Source organism: Suricata suricatta, chromosome 12 (assembly GCF_006229205.1).
Source record: "Suricata suricatta isolate VVHF042 chromosome 12, meerkat_22Aug2017_6uvM2_HiC, whole genome shotgun sequence".
NCBI lineage: Eukaryota > Metazoa > Chordata > Mammalia > Carnivora > Herpestidae > Suricata > Suricata suricatta.
The window spans coordinates 62,479,123-62,494,448 of NC_043711.1; the positions used below are offsets into that span (position 1 = coordinate 62,479,123).

The window sequence follows — 15,326 nt, forward strand, 5'->3', positions numbered from 1 at the left end:
TTGTACCTCAGTAAAGTACAAAGGTACTAGTGTAAGTCTGTTTTAAAAAATTGACTTACACTGTCATTCACAGAAGCTTAAAAGAGTGAAGAATAAGAAAGCATTGCAGGAAACCAACTTCCTCTAATTTTGTAAATGGAAGGGAGGCAATGTTGGGGTTACTTTGGATTTTCTTTTGTGGTCAAATAGTCTATAAAGAAAATTGTACTTATGTGACCGTGTTTTAAATACATGGTATTCCAGAGCATCCCTTTTTTTGCTTTTTTTTTTCATTTTTTGTATCTTATTACAAAACTAAACCATTACCTTTGGCACAACTTCCCTGTTTGATTAACAGTGCCTTTGAATTTAGTCATGTTTGGAGGATTCATCTTTTAAATAAGCTAGGAAGCCAGAAATGCTTTTTCCTGGTAGTAGATAGCATTCTCCTCCTGCAGTGTGTAAGAGAGCCAAACATCAGAGTTTCCATAGGTGTTAGAGGGCCTTCACCAGTCAGCCTTATGGTTGTAGGACTTCAATTTTGGCCAGGATTTTAACCTTTATAATCTAGTTTCTTTTCGCCACACTTTCAGGCTTATTAGACAATTTCATCTGTGGATTTCTCCAGCCCAGGATGTGTAGTCAGTATGCAGGAGCTTTATCAAGGGCGTTCTTGCATCTGAAGGGCCCCTTCGCCCGCTCAGAGAGGCCAGGATTCTGACTTGTTTTTGGACTTGATGGCCTCTTTGTGTACAAAATGACAAAAATAGGGGTCCACACTATCTGAGCTGTAACAATATCCCTGACTTAGGCGGCTGTGAGCAGTGGGGACAGCACCGAGAGGCCCCGGCCAGGTCCCCAGACCCACCACGCTGCTCACTGTTCATGCACCTTGTGTAGGTGCCGCCTTTGCCTTCCTGAGCCCCATCTCCTCCTCATCACCTAACAGAAAGATGATGTCGCCTGCCTCAGAGAGGAGGCGGAAAGGCTGAAGAAAAAAATACATGTGAGCATACTTTCTGGATAAGAAGGCACTCTTTGAAGACTAGGTACTAGTGTTTTTATTAAATTGAAATCATTTATTAGTTTCTTAAACAAAGGTAATTTATGCAGACTTTTTCTTAAAGCTTTGTCACAAATCTAGTTCTTATACATTTGGTAATTGTGTTAGAGTGGCTTATGTTCTCTTACATTCATATTTTTTTCTTAATAACCATTGAATTAAGAATTTTATGAAGCCTTATTGTAATATGGAATAAAAGGCTCATGTCGTTAATTGTTTAGAAACATGCTCAGTAATATGAAGCATAAGGCTTTAATATAAGAGTAAAATTCAATTTAACAAAATCTTCGAAAAGGTCTTGTCCCCATCCAGCCATAACATACTTCCTGTGCTTCTATTCATCATCTCAGTGCCAGCATGGTTCATAAAACATGAGAGGTGTTTTCATGTCCTTGTGTTTTTTTTTAATCTTCACAGAAGACAGCAGCGTTGTACCTTTTTTTGATAGGGAAATACTTTTGCCTCTGAGTATTATAATTCAATTTGTAAGCCGCGACCCCTCATAAACTGCTGTTATCACTCTGATTAATAAAGAGCCAATTGGCCATTGCAGCTTCGTCACTTGGGGAATGACGAGGTCCACATCGTCTGGTCTGAACACTCCAGGGACTACCGCAGGGGCATTATCCCGACTGCCTTTGGAGACGTTTCAATCATTATTTACCCAGTGAAGAATCACATGTTCTTTATCGCGATCACGAAGAAACCCGAGGTACGTTTTCACCACATTATCACTCTGACTCATACAGCATTTGCCATACAATTCGCTGTTTTTGAGAAACAATGATATAAATTTGCTAGAGGGGACTTTTGTCCAACTGGTGAATGTCTTACATATATCTGAATTACACATGCTATAAAGAAACTCAGTGTTTATTGAGATTTTTCAGAGTATCTTTGCTCATGAGCACAGAATTCTGTATTTTACTACTAGACTCTTTGAAAATTAGAATGTAAAGATGTCATGATATTTTAAATGTTTTACATTTAAATTTTTTTAATTTAAAAAAGTTGTAATTTTACATTTGGGACATATTGATTAATAATAATAATAATAGTTGGAAAAAACCTCACATCACATCAAGGATTTTGTGGCTGGCTGTGGGTATTGAATTCGACCTGGTGTGACAGGCACAGCTCTCTGAGCCCATGACTGCTGCTAATGGGGGTCAATCCTGAAGGATTGCGGGCACGTCTGTGAAGAAGTTAGGCCTCTGCGGCACAGCCCATGTGATGACTTTTAACAACTAAAGCACCTTGCCACCGGATCAATGCAACCATGTCAATTAGTATCGATCATGGGAATGGCTGGAACAATCCAATGGTTATGTGCCGTGTACTAAATTGGTTGTGGCTTCGATCCTTGCCGTGCCGTTACTGGGATTTTAGAGGTGTTTTATATAGTGACTTGTTTTTGTGTTTGAATTATTAATAGAAGGGTTGGTTTTTAAGTTTTTAATTAAATGTTTAGCATAGATAAGTCACTCCTCCTCAAGAAAAAAACTCTGTGCTCTAGCTTGGTATTAAGTGTAATCTTCATTATTTCTGCAAGTTGTTCTCCTAAAGCAGCTAAAAGTTACCATTCCTAAACACTCTATTTTTGAGCTTTAAAATGAGTGGTAACAGATTTACTGGGATTTTAATATAATCTTTGGTGTTTAAGTTATAAGGATTAAAGAGCTAAGAGCAGTGGCTGACTCAGGGTAAAAGCTGTTGAAAGTTGTTGGTTGTTGCTCTTACTGTTACTATTACTGCTGTTATTTTTCTATTACAATCACTACCATGAAAAGAGAGTAAATAATGAATCCTAAGTGTAACATGCTTATCATTTCTCAGCCTAGAAGCCACCTTCTGAGTTCAGGAAAGTCTCACTCTGGCTGGCGAGATACCTGATGTAAAGGGAATCCTCTTTTCTATTCAGGGAGTGAAGATGCTACAACTTCTCCATGCTAAATATTGGTGTTATCTTTCTTTCTTTTTAATGTTTATTTATTTTCAGAGAGAGCGTGTGCACATGCACACATAGGAGGGGCAGAGAGAGGGAGACAGAGAGAATCCCAAGCAGGCTCCGAGCTCTCAGCATGGAACCCAGTGCAGGGCTCAATCTCATGAACCGTGAGATCATGAGCCAAAATCGAGAGTCGGTCGCTTAATCAACTGAGCCACCCAGATTCCCCTTGGTGTTATATTTGCTTCACTTCTTTGTGTGTGTGAAGTTTTCACTCTTGTGTAAGAAAATGGCTCTGAGTGCTAATAGCATTTGTGTCTGTCCAGGAAGAATACTAACTAATGTTTTCATTAAAACATTAATATTAGACAATGAACAGATTCAGTGTCCTATAGCTTCCAAATCGGGGAAATGTAGTTCTTTAATATTTAGTATGGATTAACTGGCTTCATTAGTTCATTTTCAACATGGTCCTGTAAGGCATCATTTAAAATCCTAAAAAATACTCCTTTATTTTTGTAGTAAATAAAGAACATAAAAGATATTTCAATATATTTTATAGTGTCAAGAGTGACACTTTAAACTTTCTTAAAAAGTGATTTTTAAAAAGGTATCAAACTTTTAACACATGAAAACAAGGGTTAGCATATGTTTTTAAAATTTCTTTAGAAAATGTAAGTTTTATAAATTTGGTCATAAATTTTGACAAGATGAATTGAGCAAATCGGTGTCTTAATATTTCAATTCAGAAAGCCTAAAGGGAAGAAGACAATAATGACCAACTGGAAATTTAGTGTTATCCCCACATTTAAAGTACAAACCCTTACAATGTAATAAAATTAATCCAGACATTTCCAGGGCAAGTGTGGCTGACCTTTTGTTCACCAACCACTGACCCCAGGGTGAATGCAAGAGGCTTGTGGAGGGAAAGTCTGTTTGTTTGGCTTCAGTCCCTGGTATTTAAATTGCATTCCCTAATCAAATGAAAAGGCTGTCCTCTCTATCAGGTTACAGAATCCATGGCAACATTTGGCCTTTTATATCCATAATGTTAGCCTTTTTGTTTGCATCTAAGTAGAGACACCTGGAGCAATGTTAACATTAACCGATTTAGCATTAATAGCTTCATTATATAAGAATTTCTGATCAGATAGCTGTTACTTTTGTTATATTGCTTCAGCTTGTATTGTTGTCATTTTTTATCTCCCTGCTTGGCAACCAGGCAATGATTTGCAAATTTTTTTTGTCTTGATTAATTAAGCAATATAATTATCAGTAACCGTGATGCAGTCTTTGCTCAACAAAGCTTCTGAGAGAAAACAATGGTAAGTCTGTTAGTATGAATGCATTCCACGCGTCCCAGATGCATGAGGATATTATGGACAATGAGGGGAAAGGCCGCCTGTGAGCGAGGACAAAGGGTGCCACGCAGACTCGACACACTGCACATACCGCCAGGGACATGCTGCGGGCTCCCTGGGACACAGACGCCTCGTTAGATTACAGCTAGTCAGCAGAGATTAATTCTCAGCCATTTGGTGCAATAATTTACCCATTCCCCAGTCTTTTAACTAGTGCTCCTCACTGTGGAAGTAAAGGCTTTGTACTCAAAAGGTTTATTTAACCTTGCCTACTTTTAGGGATCTCCACCAAAATCATTATTTTTGCTTAGAAATTGTATTGACATAGCCACTTGAAGTTGAGGAATATGCCTTTGGAGGAGGACAGGATTATGCACAAGTTTTAAAAATTATAGGTAGAGTCAAAGGCATTTCTTTTAGCACCTGTGTATTTCAGCTGAATATACTATGACTCTGGTCTAAGTCCATTGATTTTACTGGTCTCTGGGCAGCCATACTTCTCTAAGAATAATTTTAATCCTTTTTTAGGAGGGGAAAAAAAAACCTCATCAGTACACAAAAGTCCTGCTCATTGGGTAGAGTCATGCATATTCAAATTGTACTTTCATTCACTCGGCCTCATTAATAGCGTATGTAATAATGTAGGGCTATTTGTAATACAAGCTCACAGGCAGCATTGCTTCCAAGTCCTTTGAAATTTAACATATTTCGCTTTTTCATTCCATACACCTCCCTTAAATATACAAATTATGTGCCTGGCAGAATCCGCCTCCTCTTAATAATACACAGCACTTGTGAAATGGTATGTTGAAAACATGTGGGTGTGCCTGTGTGAGCACAGAAAACCCTTGCATGTGAGAGGGCCGCTCAATTCTTGAGCTTTTTATTGAACTTTAAAAAATACATATATACATACATACATACATACATACATATCAATGTGTTTAGCCACATGATTTCATTGTTAAATTACTTTCAAAGTAAGTTCACCTCCATAAACATTGACATAGTAGTCTTTGATCACAGAAAAGAAATCTGCTATTGTCAGATGAAGCTTTTTTAAAAATTTCTACTTTTATTACTAAGTCAGGGAAGACTTGAATATAGAGTAGAACATGGGTGCCTGAAAGGGTTTGTTCTGTAAAAGAGGGGTTCATAAAGTTCCAAATTGCAGTGAGGACCCATGTTGCTTTTCTTTTTCAGTAACTGAAAATAATTTTGATGTTCAAAACATTTTTGCCTTTATGAGTTTGTGAAGATAGATTTTAGTGCTTTTGTCATGTTTACCTCCAGGCACGCTAGTAACTGGCTAGTGACTGTCTGGCCAGAGGGCAGACATGCTGAAGCAGCCTTGACCTGGAGAAATTAAGACAAGAGGCAGCTTTGGTGAAGCCAAGGGTCCTCCTTATCACCTCAACCAGAATGTCAGTGTTGTAAATGAAAAAACATGTTAATGTCCTCCAACCTGTACTTTCTCAGCCCTGGTAGATATGGACATGGGAGAAAAATGGATGCTTCAGTCACTTTTGAGAAGTATAGGCAGGAAAGAATACTAGAAGAGACAGGGGCTCCAGAGTTCCAGTTCCTGTGCTGCAGGTCTGTTGATTTCTTTGGACTTTCATTTCCTCAGCTCTGACATTCAGACTGGGGACCAAGGTCTCTCTGCAGTCCTTTTTAGGGATTCTAAGTGCCCTTTTAAGGTGATAGGCCCTGTTTGATCTTCCTGTTCCCAGATGCCTTTCCTTTCCCTAAGCTGCCCCAATTCACCACGTTGCTGTCAAGGTGGCATTTGGCTTCCTTGCAGGCTCAGCAGCTACTGGGAGTGTGTGAGTGTATGCATGTGTGTATGCGTGTGCGCGTCCCTCTTCAGGAAGACAGCTAACCCAGGCCCTTCACCTGCAGCCAGTGCCCAGAAATGTTGGTTAAGGCTGGCGCATTAGAAATCACAAGGGCATTTGCACATGGAAGGTCAAGAATGGCCAGTATTTGCACCTGTGTTTGAAAGGAAATCTTTTACTAGTGTGGCTTTGTTATATATGGACTATGTTTGACTGCAATATGGTTATGGAAATTTCTTTTTATTTCATATATGTAATTTTCTTAAATATTTGTCCAAGATCAACCAAATAACCTTTTTGAGATTAAGGCATATCCTTTAAAACACGTTGGGAAATCCTCAGGAAAATAACTTGTTAACTTCTAAATACGTGAGGAACATTTAGTTTGAAAGATAACTGAGGGGCACCTGGGTGTCCCAGTCAGTTAAGCATCTGACTCTTGATTTCAGCTCAGGTCATGATCTTGTGGCTTTATGGGTTCGAGACCACATCAGATTCTGTGTTGGCAGTACAACAGAACCTGCTTAGGATTATCTCTCTTCCCCTCTCTCTCTCTGTTGTTCCCCACTCATGCTGTCTCTGTCTCCCTCAAAATAAATATATAAACTTGAAAAAAAAAGATCACTGGAAACACTGAATAACCAGAACTTATTAAAATGTATTGTTTTTTAAAGATTTTATTTTTTTACATACAGTCTACACCTTACATGGGGCTTGAACTTACAACCCTGAGATCAAGTATCACATGCTTTACTGACTGAGCCAGCCAGGCACCCCTAAGATACATTATTAAATAGGTTACTGCAACATATTCTGTTTTGGTAATTTATTGTTATTGTTTATTGAGGCTTTCTTAGTAAAGGAATGACATTGGGAACTTGAGAAAAGGCAGCTGTCATTTGCAGATGTTATATCAAAAACAAATTTCTTCCCTACTTCATTGCCACTCCTAATTAGAGGAATTCTCTGGCTACAAGGGATTTATATTATTTCTTTTGTCCGGTTTTTGAAAGACTATCTGAGTCACCCACAAGCAGTTGCCAAAGAATAATAAAGAACATTTATTTATAAGATAAGCCTCCGTACAGATGGGGAAAAAATCTATACCCTATTATTAATTCCGAGCTCCTGTTTTGTCCTCTACAACAATTTGGCTATTGAGAACTCTTTCTGCATTGATTTATATTAAAAGTTGACATTGTTTTCCCTTTTTTTTCAGTTGTCCTTTGATATATACATCTCTCTCTCTTTTGCCTTATCCTCCCTCCCTCAGTAGCCAGAGCCAGCTTGTGTGAATATATACCGAGTGGCAATCAGTAGAGTTCACTTTGTGTCAGAAACCAAGCCCTCCGAGCTGCCTCAATAGGAAGGGCCTTCTGGCCAAGAGACCAAGCATGTTCTCCCCACCCTTCAGTCAGGGTGTCACAAGCACACAGAACTTCTCTGTGAGAAGGAAGCAAGCCCACTGCCCCTGGAATCTGAGGACTTACCCTGAAAGGCATGTTTTCTGTGCTGTCCTTGAAATTGATTAACTTGTTTGTTGTTGGGAGGGGGGTGCCGTCTGGGTTTCTTCATGCATACTTCCATTACAACTGCATCTCACTGATTATGACTGCTTTTAGCGTAAATCATAGGAAGAAATGCACTTATTGTTTAAGGAATGTATTTTAAGTTGTTTTAAGTGTGGTGTTGCTAAAAATAGGAGGAAAGGTTATTCTTTCTTATTTTTTTATTTGTTGTCATTGTTACCTGAACAAGGCAACCCTAAATAATTTTAGACTGCAAAAAGCTTCTTAATTTTCCTCTTTGAAAGAAGGATGCCCACTTCCCCCTAATCCTGCAAATACTGAGGATAGACACTCATTTGTTATAATTAGTAAAACTAATAGTTTCATCCTTCTTTGCTCCCATCGGAGTCTTCTCAGGTGTGACTTCCTCTGTGCCCTGATCTCAAAATAAGTTTAGCCAGTCTTTGCAGTTTTTACATCTCTGTTTTAACTGTGGAGCCTTTTCTCAAACCCACCAAATGGATGAAGAGGTGTAGCAGCAGAAACCTGCTCAAGACCTAAGACCACACCATAGCCTGGTTTCATCCTGGCCTTTCAGGCATCTCCATGAAGCAAATTATAGCCAGTTACAATGTGACCTGGTTCTAGAAATGTGCAGGGAGGCAACAGACTTGGTTAATAGCCAGTGGTCAGAGCCTCGGGAGCTGGAGGCCTTCTGTCAGTCATTCAGGCAACGTATCTATTAAGGCTGCTTCATGCCAAATACTGTGTCAAGGGCTGGAGGTCTCATGATCCCAGAATCCTAGTTAGAGTTAGGGAGAAAATCAACAAGTAAGTAAGTAAGTAAACAAACTAGACACTTTGAGACAGAAGCTTTGGTGTTATAAAGAAGATAAAACAGAGTGGTAGGATGGGCCAGAAAGAAGCTGCTTTAACTCAGGTAGTGGGAATTCTAGTTTCCAATCCAGCATGTAGGAAACTGGGAAGTTATCACTCCCATTCTAACAACATGAAAATAATTGAACAGACTGAAAATCAACAACTCTTCTTTGATGCATCAGAGAATTGAAGTCACAAGGAAAATCACTGCCTCCAAAATTGGAGGGACAGACAAAAACAGAGAATTACAACTTGCCATAGCAGAAGGCCAGGAACAGAAACCCCTGGGGAACTGATGACAAAGTAGGAAAATGTCAGCTGTAGTTGACCGATTGCTGGAGGCTCCATGTCCACAAATTTGAGAATCAAGAGGGGCCTGGTCTTTGGGAGATCCCCACACTTTTGTGTGTTTTCCCTCTAGTAGTCCTACCACTTTCTCAAAGTGAAGGAGAAAAAAACCATTGTGCTTAAGTAGAGGGAGGGAAAGAAGCCATATTGAAATACACCCAGAGCATTTTCTTTTTCTGAACAAGATCTGTCCTCAAGAGGAAGTATTTTACTAAAGTCTTACCTACTGGGGTTTTACCAGGACCAATGCAAGCTCCCTCTAACTTTGCTGTCTCACATAAGAGACTGTGTGTGTTTGGTGGGGACTAGCGGGACGGGACACAGAAATACAGAACTAAGAAGTACTTGTGATGGTCCCACACCAGGGACACAGGCTCACTGAGAGACTGAGCCCCAATCATAGGTCTATGGGACACTTCTCCCCCACACCTTGTCACTACGTCAAAAGGACATTTGTATAGTAACAACTGAAACAACCACACATCTAAGATCTTGTTTAAGAGGTCTTTAGGCAATCCCAGAGACAGCAGGAGAGACAAAAACACAGGCATATGAGATTTTAACCATTGACACCATCATCTGCAGCTTCAGCAGACAATAAACACAGCCTAACTCTGAGACAGGCAAACATAAAGTGTCACCTAAAGGCTGATTTACTTCAGTTCCTTTTACATGTATATTATATTCAGCTTTTGACAAAAAATTACAAGGCATACTAAAAGTAAAAAAAAAACCCATCTTGGAGAGACAGAGCTTGCAAACATCAGAATCAGATTTAGATTTGGCAGAGATTTTTAAATTATCAGACCAGGAATTTAAAATAACTATGATTACTGTGTCAAGGATTATAATAGAAAAAGTGGACAGCATGCAAGAGGAGATGACTTATGTAGCAGAGGGAAAATCTTGAAAGAAACTAGAGTTAAAAAAAAAATAACTGTAGAGGGGCAAGCAAACAGTTGAAGTGTTGCAAGAAAGAAACGTGCTAGCCTAAGATTCTATATCCTTCAAAACTGAAAGAAAAATAAAACTTTGGAAACTTGTGGCCAGTAGACCTGCCTTGCAAAGAAAGTTAAAATAAATTCATCAAGAAGGAAAGCTATGTGAATCAGAAACAGAGATCTACTTAAAAGAGGTAGAGCTTTAGAGAACAAATAAATGAAGATTAATGAAATCTTTCATGTTTCTTATTCCTAATTGATCTGATAGATAACAGTTTGTCTCAAATAAAAATAGCAACTATGTATTCCGTGATTAGATACGTAATGAATGACAGTAACATGAGGACGGAAGGGAAGAATTGGCAGTGCTGTTATAAAGTACTTGTACTACCTATGAAGCAGGACGGTGCTATTTGAAAGAGGACTTGAAGTAGTTCTAAGTGTATATGTCAAACTCAATCACTAAAAAATGTTTTAGAAAAAAAAAGTATCATGGATATGCTAAGAGAAAAACTGGAATTATAGAAAATACTCAATAAAATCAGAGAAAGCAGAAAGAGTAGGAAACAACTAGAGGAGCAAGTAAAATACAGTAACAGATATGGTAGATATTAATCTAACTATATCAGTCATCACTTTACATGTCAAGAGTCTAAAAACAACAATTAAAAGAAAAAAAGACTGTCAGAGTGGATAAAAGCAATCTTTAATTGTTGTTTAAACAATTAAATTAAAGTTGTTTAATTGTTTAATTGTTGTTTAAAACAAAAACAAGACCCAACTCTGTGTTGTCTACAAGAAACCTACATTAAATTATAAAGACACAGTTTAAAAGTAAAAGGATGGAGAAAGATATCCCACATTAACACAGATCAGGACTAACAGTATTAATACGAGACAATGCTGACTACCTTCAGAGCAAGGAAAATTATCAGGGATAAAGAGGGGCATTACAGGTGGGTGAGAAAGTTCCTTCAAGGGGTGAGGTTTAAGTTCCCCAAGAGGTGACCTTGAATGGAGCAGGAGAGCCAGCCCTCAAGGAGCTTCAACCAAAGAGGACAGAAAAAACAAAGTCCTTACAGAGGACACGAGCTTCATGAGCTTCATGATTCTGAGGGAAGATATCTACTGGCCCAGGGATAGGGAGAGGAAGACTGGGGAGCTGAGAGAGCATGGCCCCATCGTGAGGATTCTGGCCTTGATGAGGTTAGAAAGGCAAGCAGTCTAACCACATTTTTTTTTTCTGCAAAATAGGGACAAAGTGTCAGCCTCACAAAATTGTGGGAATGATATACTTTGTCCATACATACATACATACATACATACATACATACATACTTTGAGCACTGAGCACATAACCTGGCCCAGAAGAGGGAGTTTAATAACAGTAGCCACAGCCATTGGGCTTAGCATCAAAAATGAAATAGTCCTTGGCTCTTTAACCTCTTGTTCTATGATTCATTTGTTATTCTGCCTTGATATAACCTCTTAATTAATTCCAAAATAGATCAACTAACTATGTATATTACTTTCATCTCCAGTTAGTAAGAATCATAGATTCCAAAGGCATCACTGGAGAACCCTTTTAGGCTTAGTTAATGGATCAGCCTACTATAAAAGACATTCATAGATATGCCATGATTGTTCCCTAAGGAGACTTGCTTCCTATTTCGAAGTTCTTTTTCTGTGTCTACCCCAGGCTCTGCAAAATAAGAGTTTAAGTCTGTGTCATTTATCCTTCAAGAAACTAGCCCAAGTCCAATGAGCTATTTTCCAGATGGCCCCTCCTCAGAGAGCATTGCCATTATGGAGTTGTACATTCATGGAGGACACTTCCATGCCTTCCCCTTTCCACAGCTGTGCATAAGATCAGAACAGATGATCTTTAAGGGCTCTTCTACCCCTGTCATCAAGGATTCCAGGATCTGCAACTTTCTCTGGGAAGTTCACAATCCCGTAGTATGAACATATCAACTGAAAGACTGTATTTGGACCTATAAAGTTTATGCTTCAGATGTCAAAGTGAGTGACAGATAAATTGGTTAAAAAATTTCATTGAAGTACAATAACTTTATTTACTATTGGAAAAAACAATAGCAGTTATATTATTCACCAGAAAGACTGAGTCTATAGACTGAGAATTTCATTAAAATTTTATAAAAGGTAAAGTGTGTTCAAGTCTAAGCACTCTGATGTGCTCTGTGGATCCATAGTCTTGTATGGATCAATTCTTGATGGAGAATCCCTTACTGATCAGGTAATTCTGGCTTTGAAGTAACTGGAGCTGAGCTTTTCCAGAGGAATATCCTTGGCCAGGCCATGCTATGACATGGAAAGCCAGCACTGGTCAGTCTGGCCCCCACGGCTGTTCTTCAGTCTTTCCATTTCTCTCTGAGTGATACTGATGCTGCACATTTTCCCCTAGATACCTATTGTGATCTTTCTAGTCTTCTCAAGCGTACTATCCAGCCTCCTCTCCTGCCTTACTCCTTAAGTGGCCCTCTCTCTGACTTCCTACTGGGATACAGAAAGTCCCTTGGCTTCTGTGTGTAGCCATTTACCTCATCCAGCCACAGTCTTTCTCTTTACTTCCCTGTAATGCGTATAACACCAACTAATGCTCAGCTAGATTAGCACCTCCCAGAATACATTGTGGGGACACTGCTTTAGCAAAGGGAACCAGTGCCCCCTCTCTTTTCACACATCTCTGCCAATACCACAGTCATGACCACCTCCCACACAATGACTTCTGTGGCTTCTCTCAACTAGAAGAGAACTTTCTGCTGTTCCAAAACATTGTATCTGTACCTATTCTAAAACTTTTTTTTTCCTTTTCATTTATTGGCTTTATTGAGTATATAATTTTATCTCCCCTGAAAACTGTTTATGCATGAGTTCTGACTTACTTACCTGTGTATTCCTCTTACAGCCCTTTCTGGGTCTCTGACCAAGGCAGGCAAATACCTAACTAGTAAACAGAGAAAATCTGAAATCTCTTCTCTTTTGACCTAGAAAGATTCTATGTATTTTCAGAATTTGGGAACAAGATTTTAGAGTCCTCTAATTAATCCATTTTCCCCCTAAATTATCTTCTGGTATGTAGAGAATGTATTTATATAATAAAAGATTAAAATATATGGACATAAACATTCTCTTTCTCAGAAACATGCCTTATACATCTCTTAAAGGTTTTACCCTTATCTCAATATTCTATGGTTTTCTCACCTTGTGTCTCATTAAGACAGAACTGTTTGCAACCCACCTCAGGGATTTATATAGCATTTGAATGTTTCAGCCACTCTGTGAGGGGGGTGGGGCATACCATACCTCTCCTGGGCTCGGAATATGTCCATATATGTAGGTGTTGTAGGTTACTAAGGGGACCTGGTTTCTTGGCAGCCAAACCAAATCCAGAATATGAATCCCAGTAGTCTCGGCCTCTTTGAGCATAGAAAGGTGTTTGTTTTCACACCTGTATGTGGATGCTCATTAATGAAAGGCTATTTACATTTGTGTGGTTCTGTGTACACATCCTGTGTACACTTTGCAGGCATATGTATGGAGAATCCAGCAGAAACTTGAATGCTGACCCTCCGCATTGTCACCCACCTCTTGAATAATAAAGGCAGTGCCAAAAAGCTGGGTGTGAAAGTCATGGCCATATCTTTAAGAACACGAGCTCCAGTTTTCAAAGGGTTGTATAACTGACCAAACTGGGCAAGTCAAGCTACCTATACTCAGCACATATAGCTTCCAGTGTGGCCTGGATCTCAGTAGACCTGTATGTGGTAGTGTTCTAGTTCTGGAAGCTGGAGGTTATCCATGAGGAACTTGAAGAGAGCTCAGTTGTTCGTTACCTTGCTCTGGAACATCAAGATGTCTGGACCGAATCTGTGAGATATTAATTCCCACAAATCAACTGGAGATTCCAGCCCATTTTCTGTGTCCCAGGGATTCTCCTTTGGCCTGGCTGCAGCAGCCAGATGCCCCCTCGTGCTGGCACACTAAGCAATAGTACAGGATGAACTTCAGTGATGTCACTTCTCTGCAAAGAAAGCTTTCTCCACTTTCACAGTATCTCGCCAAGAGAACCTGAGTGGTTCTGGGCCTGGACACAAGCCTGTTAAGAAGAAAACCACTTGGGCTACACTTTCTAGGTTTGTGCTTCCTCTCCCAGATGTGCTTCCTTTAGTGACAGGGGCTCCACAGCCATCTTCTAACTTGCAACTGGCGAGGAAATCTTACTAATCTCAAGTTCTGGTCATTGTGCTAGGAGAGGGCAGTTATGAATCAGAAACATTAGTTTGTTGTGAACATATATGCTCAATGGATGAAATGCTGGGTTAAGGTTCCAATTATTAACTGTATTACCCTTTTTACAAAGAGCCAGCTTTTGGTCCTGATTATTCTCTCTGTTGTGTGTTTGTTTCTATTTCATTGAAGCCTACTTCTGTCTTTATTATTTCTTCCCTTCCAGTTCCTTTTGAGTTATTCTTTCAGATTTAAATATTTCTTGAGATGAGTGTTAATCTCATTAAGTTTCAGTTTTTATTCCTTGCTCATATGAGCATTTAATCCCACATATTCTCTCTCAGTACTGCTTCTACATCTACTATTTACTATTTTCATGATTATTTATCTTAATATACTTTTAAGTTAGTATTTTTGTTCACCCCTGAGTTATTTAGAAGTATGTTTCTTAGTTTCTAAACATAGATGTTTATGCTGGTTATTCTCATGTTGTGATTTTTTTAACTTAATATGTCTTTGGTCACAGAATATAGATTGTATGATTTCAGCCCCTTGAAATTGAGACTTGCTTTATGACCTAGTAAAGGGTTCAGCAAACTTTTTCAATAAAGGACCAGGTGGTAAATCTTTTAGGCTTTGTGGCCCACACACTATCTGTCACAGCTACTCAGCTCTTCCAATGCAGTGTGAAAACAGATATAGGCAATATGTAAGTGAAGGACTGTGGTTCTGTTCCAGTAAAATTTTATTCTTGACTGATTTTGAATTTCATATAATTATTACATGTCACAAAATATCTTTTTCAACCACTGTAAAAAGTAAAAACCATTCTTAGCTTGCAGGCCATACAGAAAAGGCACCAGGCTTAGAATTAAGCCCTATAGTCTGTATTTGTGGATCCTTGGCCTAGAATATTGTCAGTTTTTAAAAATTATTCTGTGCATGCTTAAAAACAATGTGTCTTCTCATAAACAGACACTTCTCCAAAGAGGACATCCAGATGGCCTACAGGCACATGAAACGATGCTCAACATCACTCATCATCAGGGAAACACAAATCAAAACCACACTGAGATACCACCTCACACCAGTCAGAGTGGCTAAAATGAACAAATCAAGAGACTATAGATGCTGGCGAGGGTCTGGAGAGATGGGCACCCTCCTACACTGTTGGTGGGAATGTAAACTGGTGCAGCCGCTCTGGAAAACA

At 39.1% G+C, this 15,326-nt stretch overlaps 1 protein-coding gene across 6 annotated transcripts in view; it reads left to right on the plus strand.

Moving 5' to 3' along the window:
- The window catches only part of RALGAPA2 (Ral GTPase activating protein catalytic alpha subunit 2), a 316,716-nt gene that overhangs the window by 214,543 nt on the left and 86,847 nt on the right, over window positions 1-15,326 (plus strand). For all 6 annotated transcript variants that reach the window (XR_003900702.1, XM_029916028.1, XM_029916025.1 and 3 more), the window contains one exon: window positions 1,596-1,754. Coding sequence is in view for 5 of the 6 variants with exons in the window: in XM_029916028.1 (XP_029771888.1) it covers window positions 1,596-1,754 (159 nt within the window). In the remaining variant the exon portion in view is untranslated. The remainder of the gene's footprint in view (window positions 1-1,595; window positions 1,755-15,326) is intronic.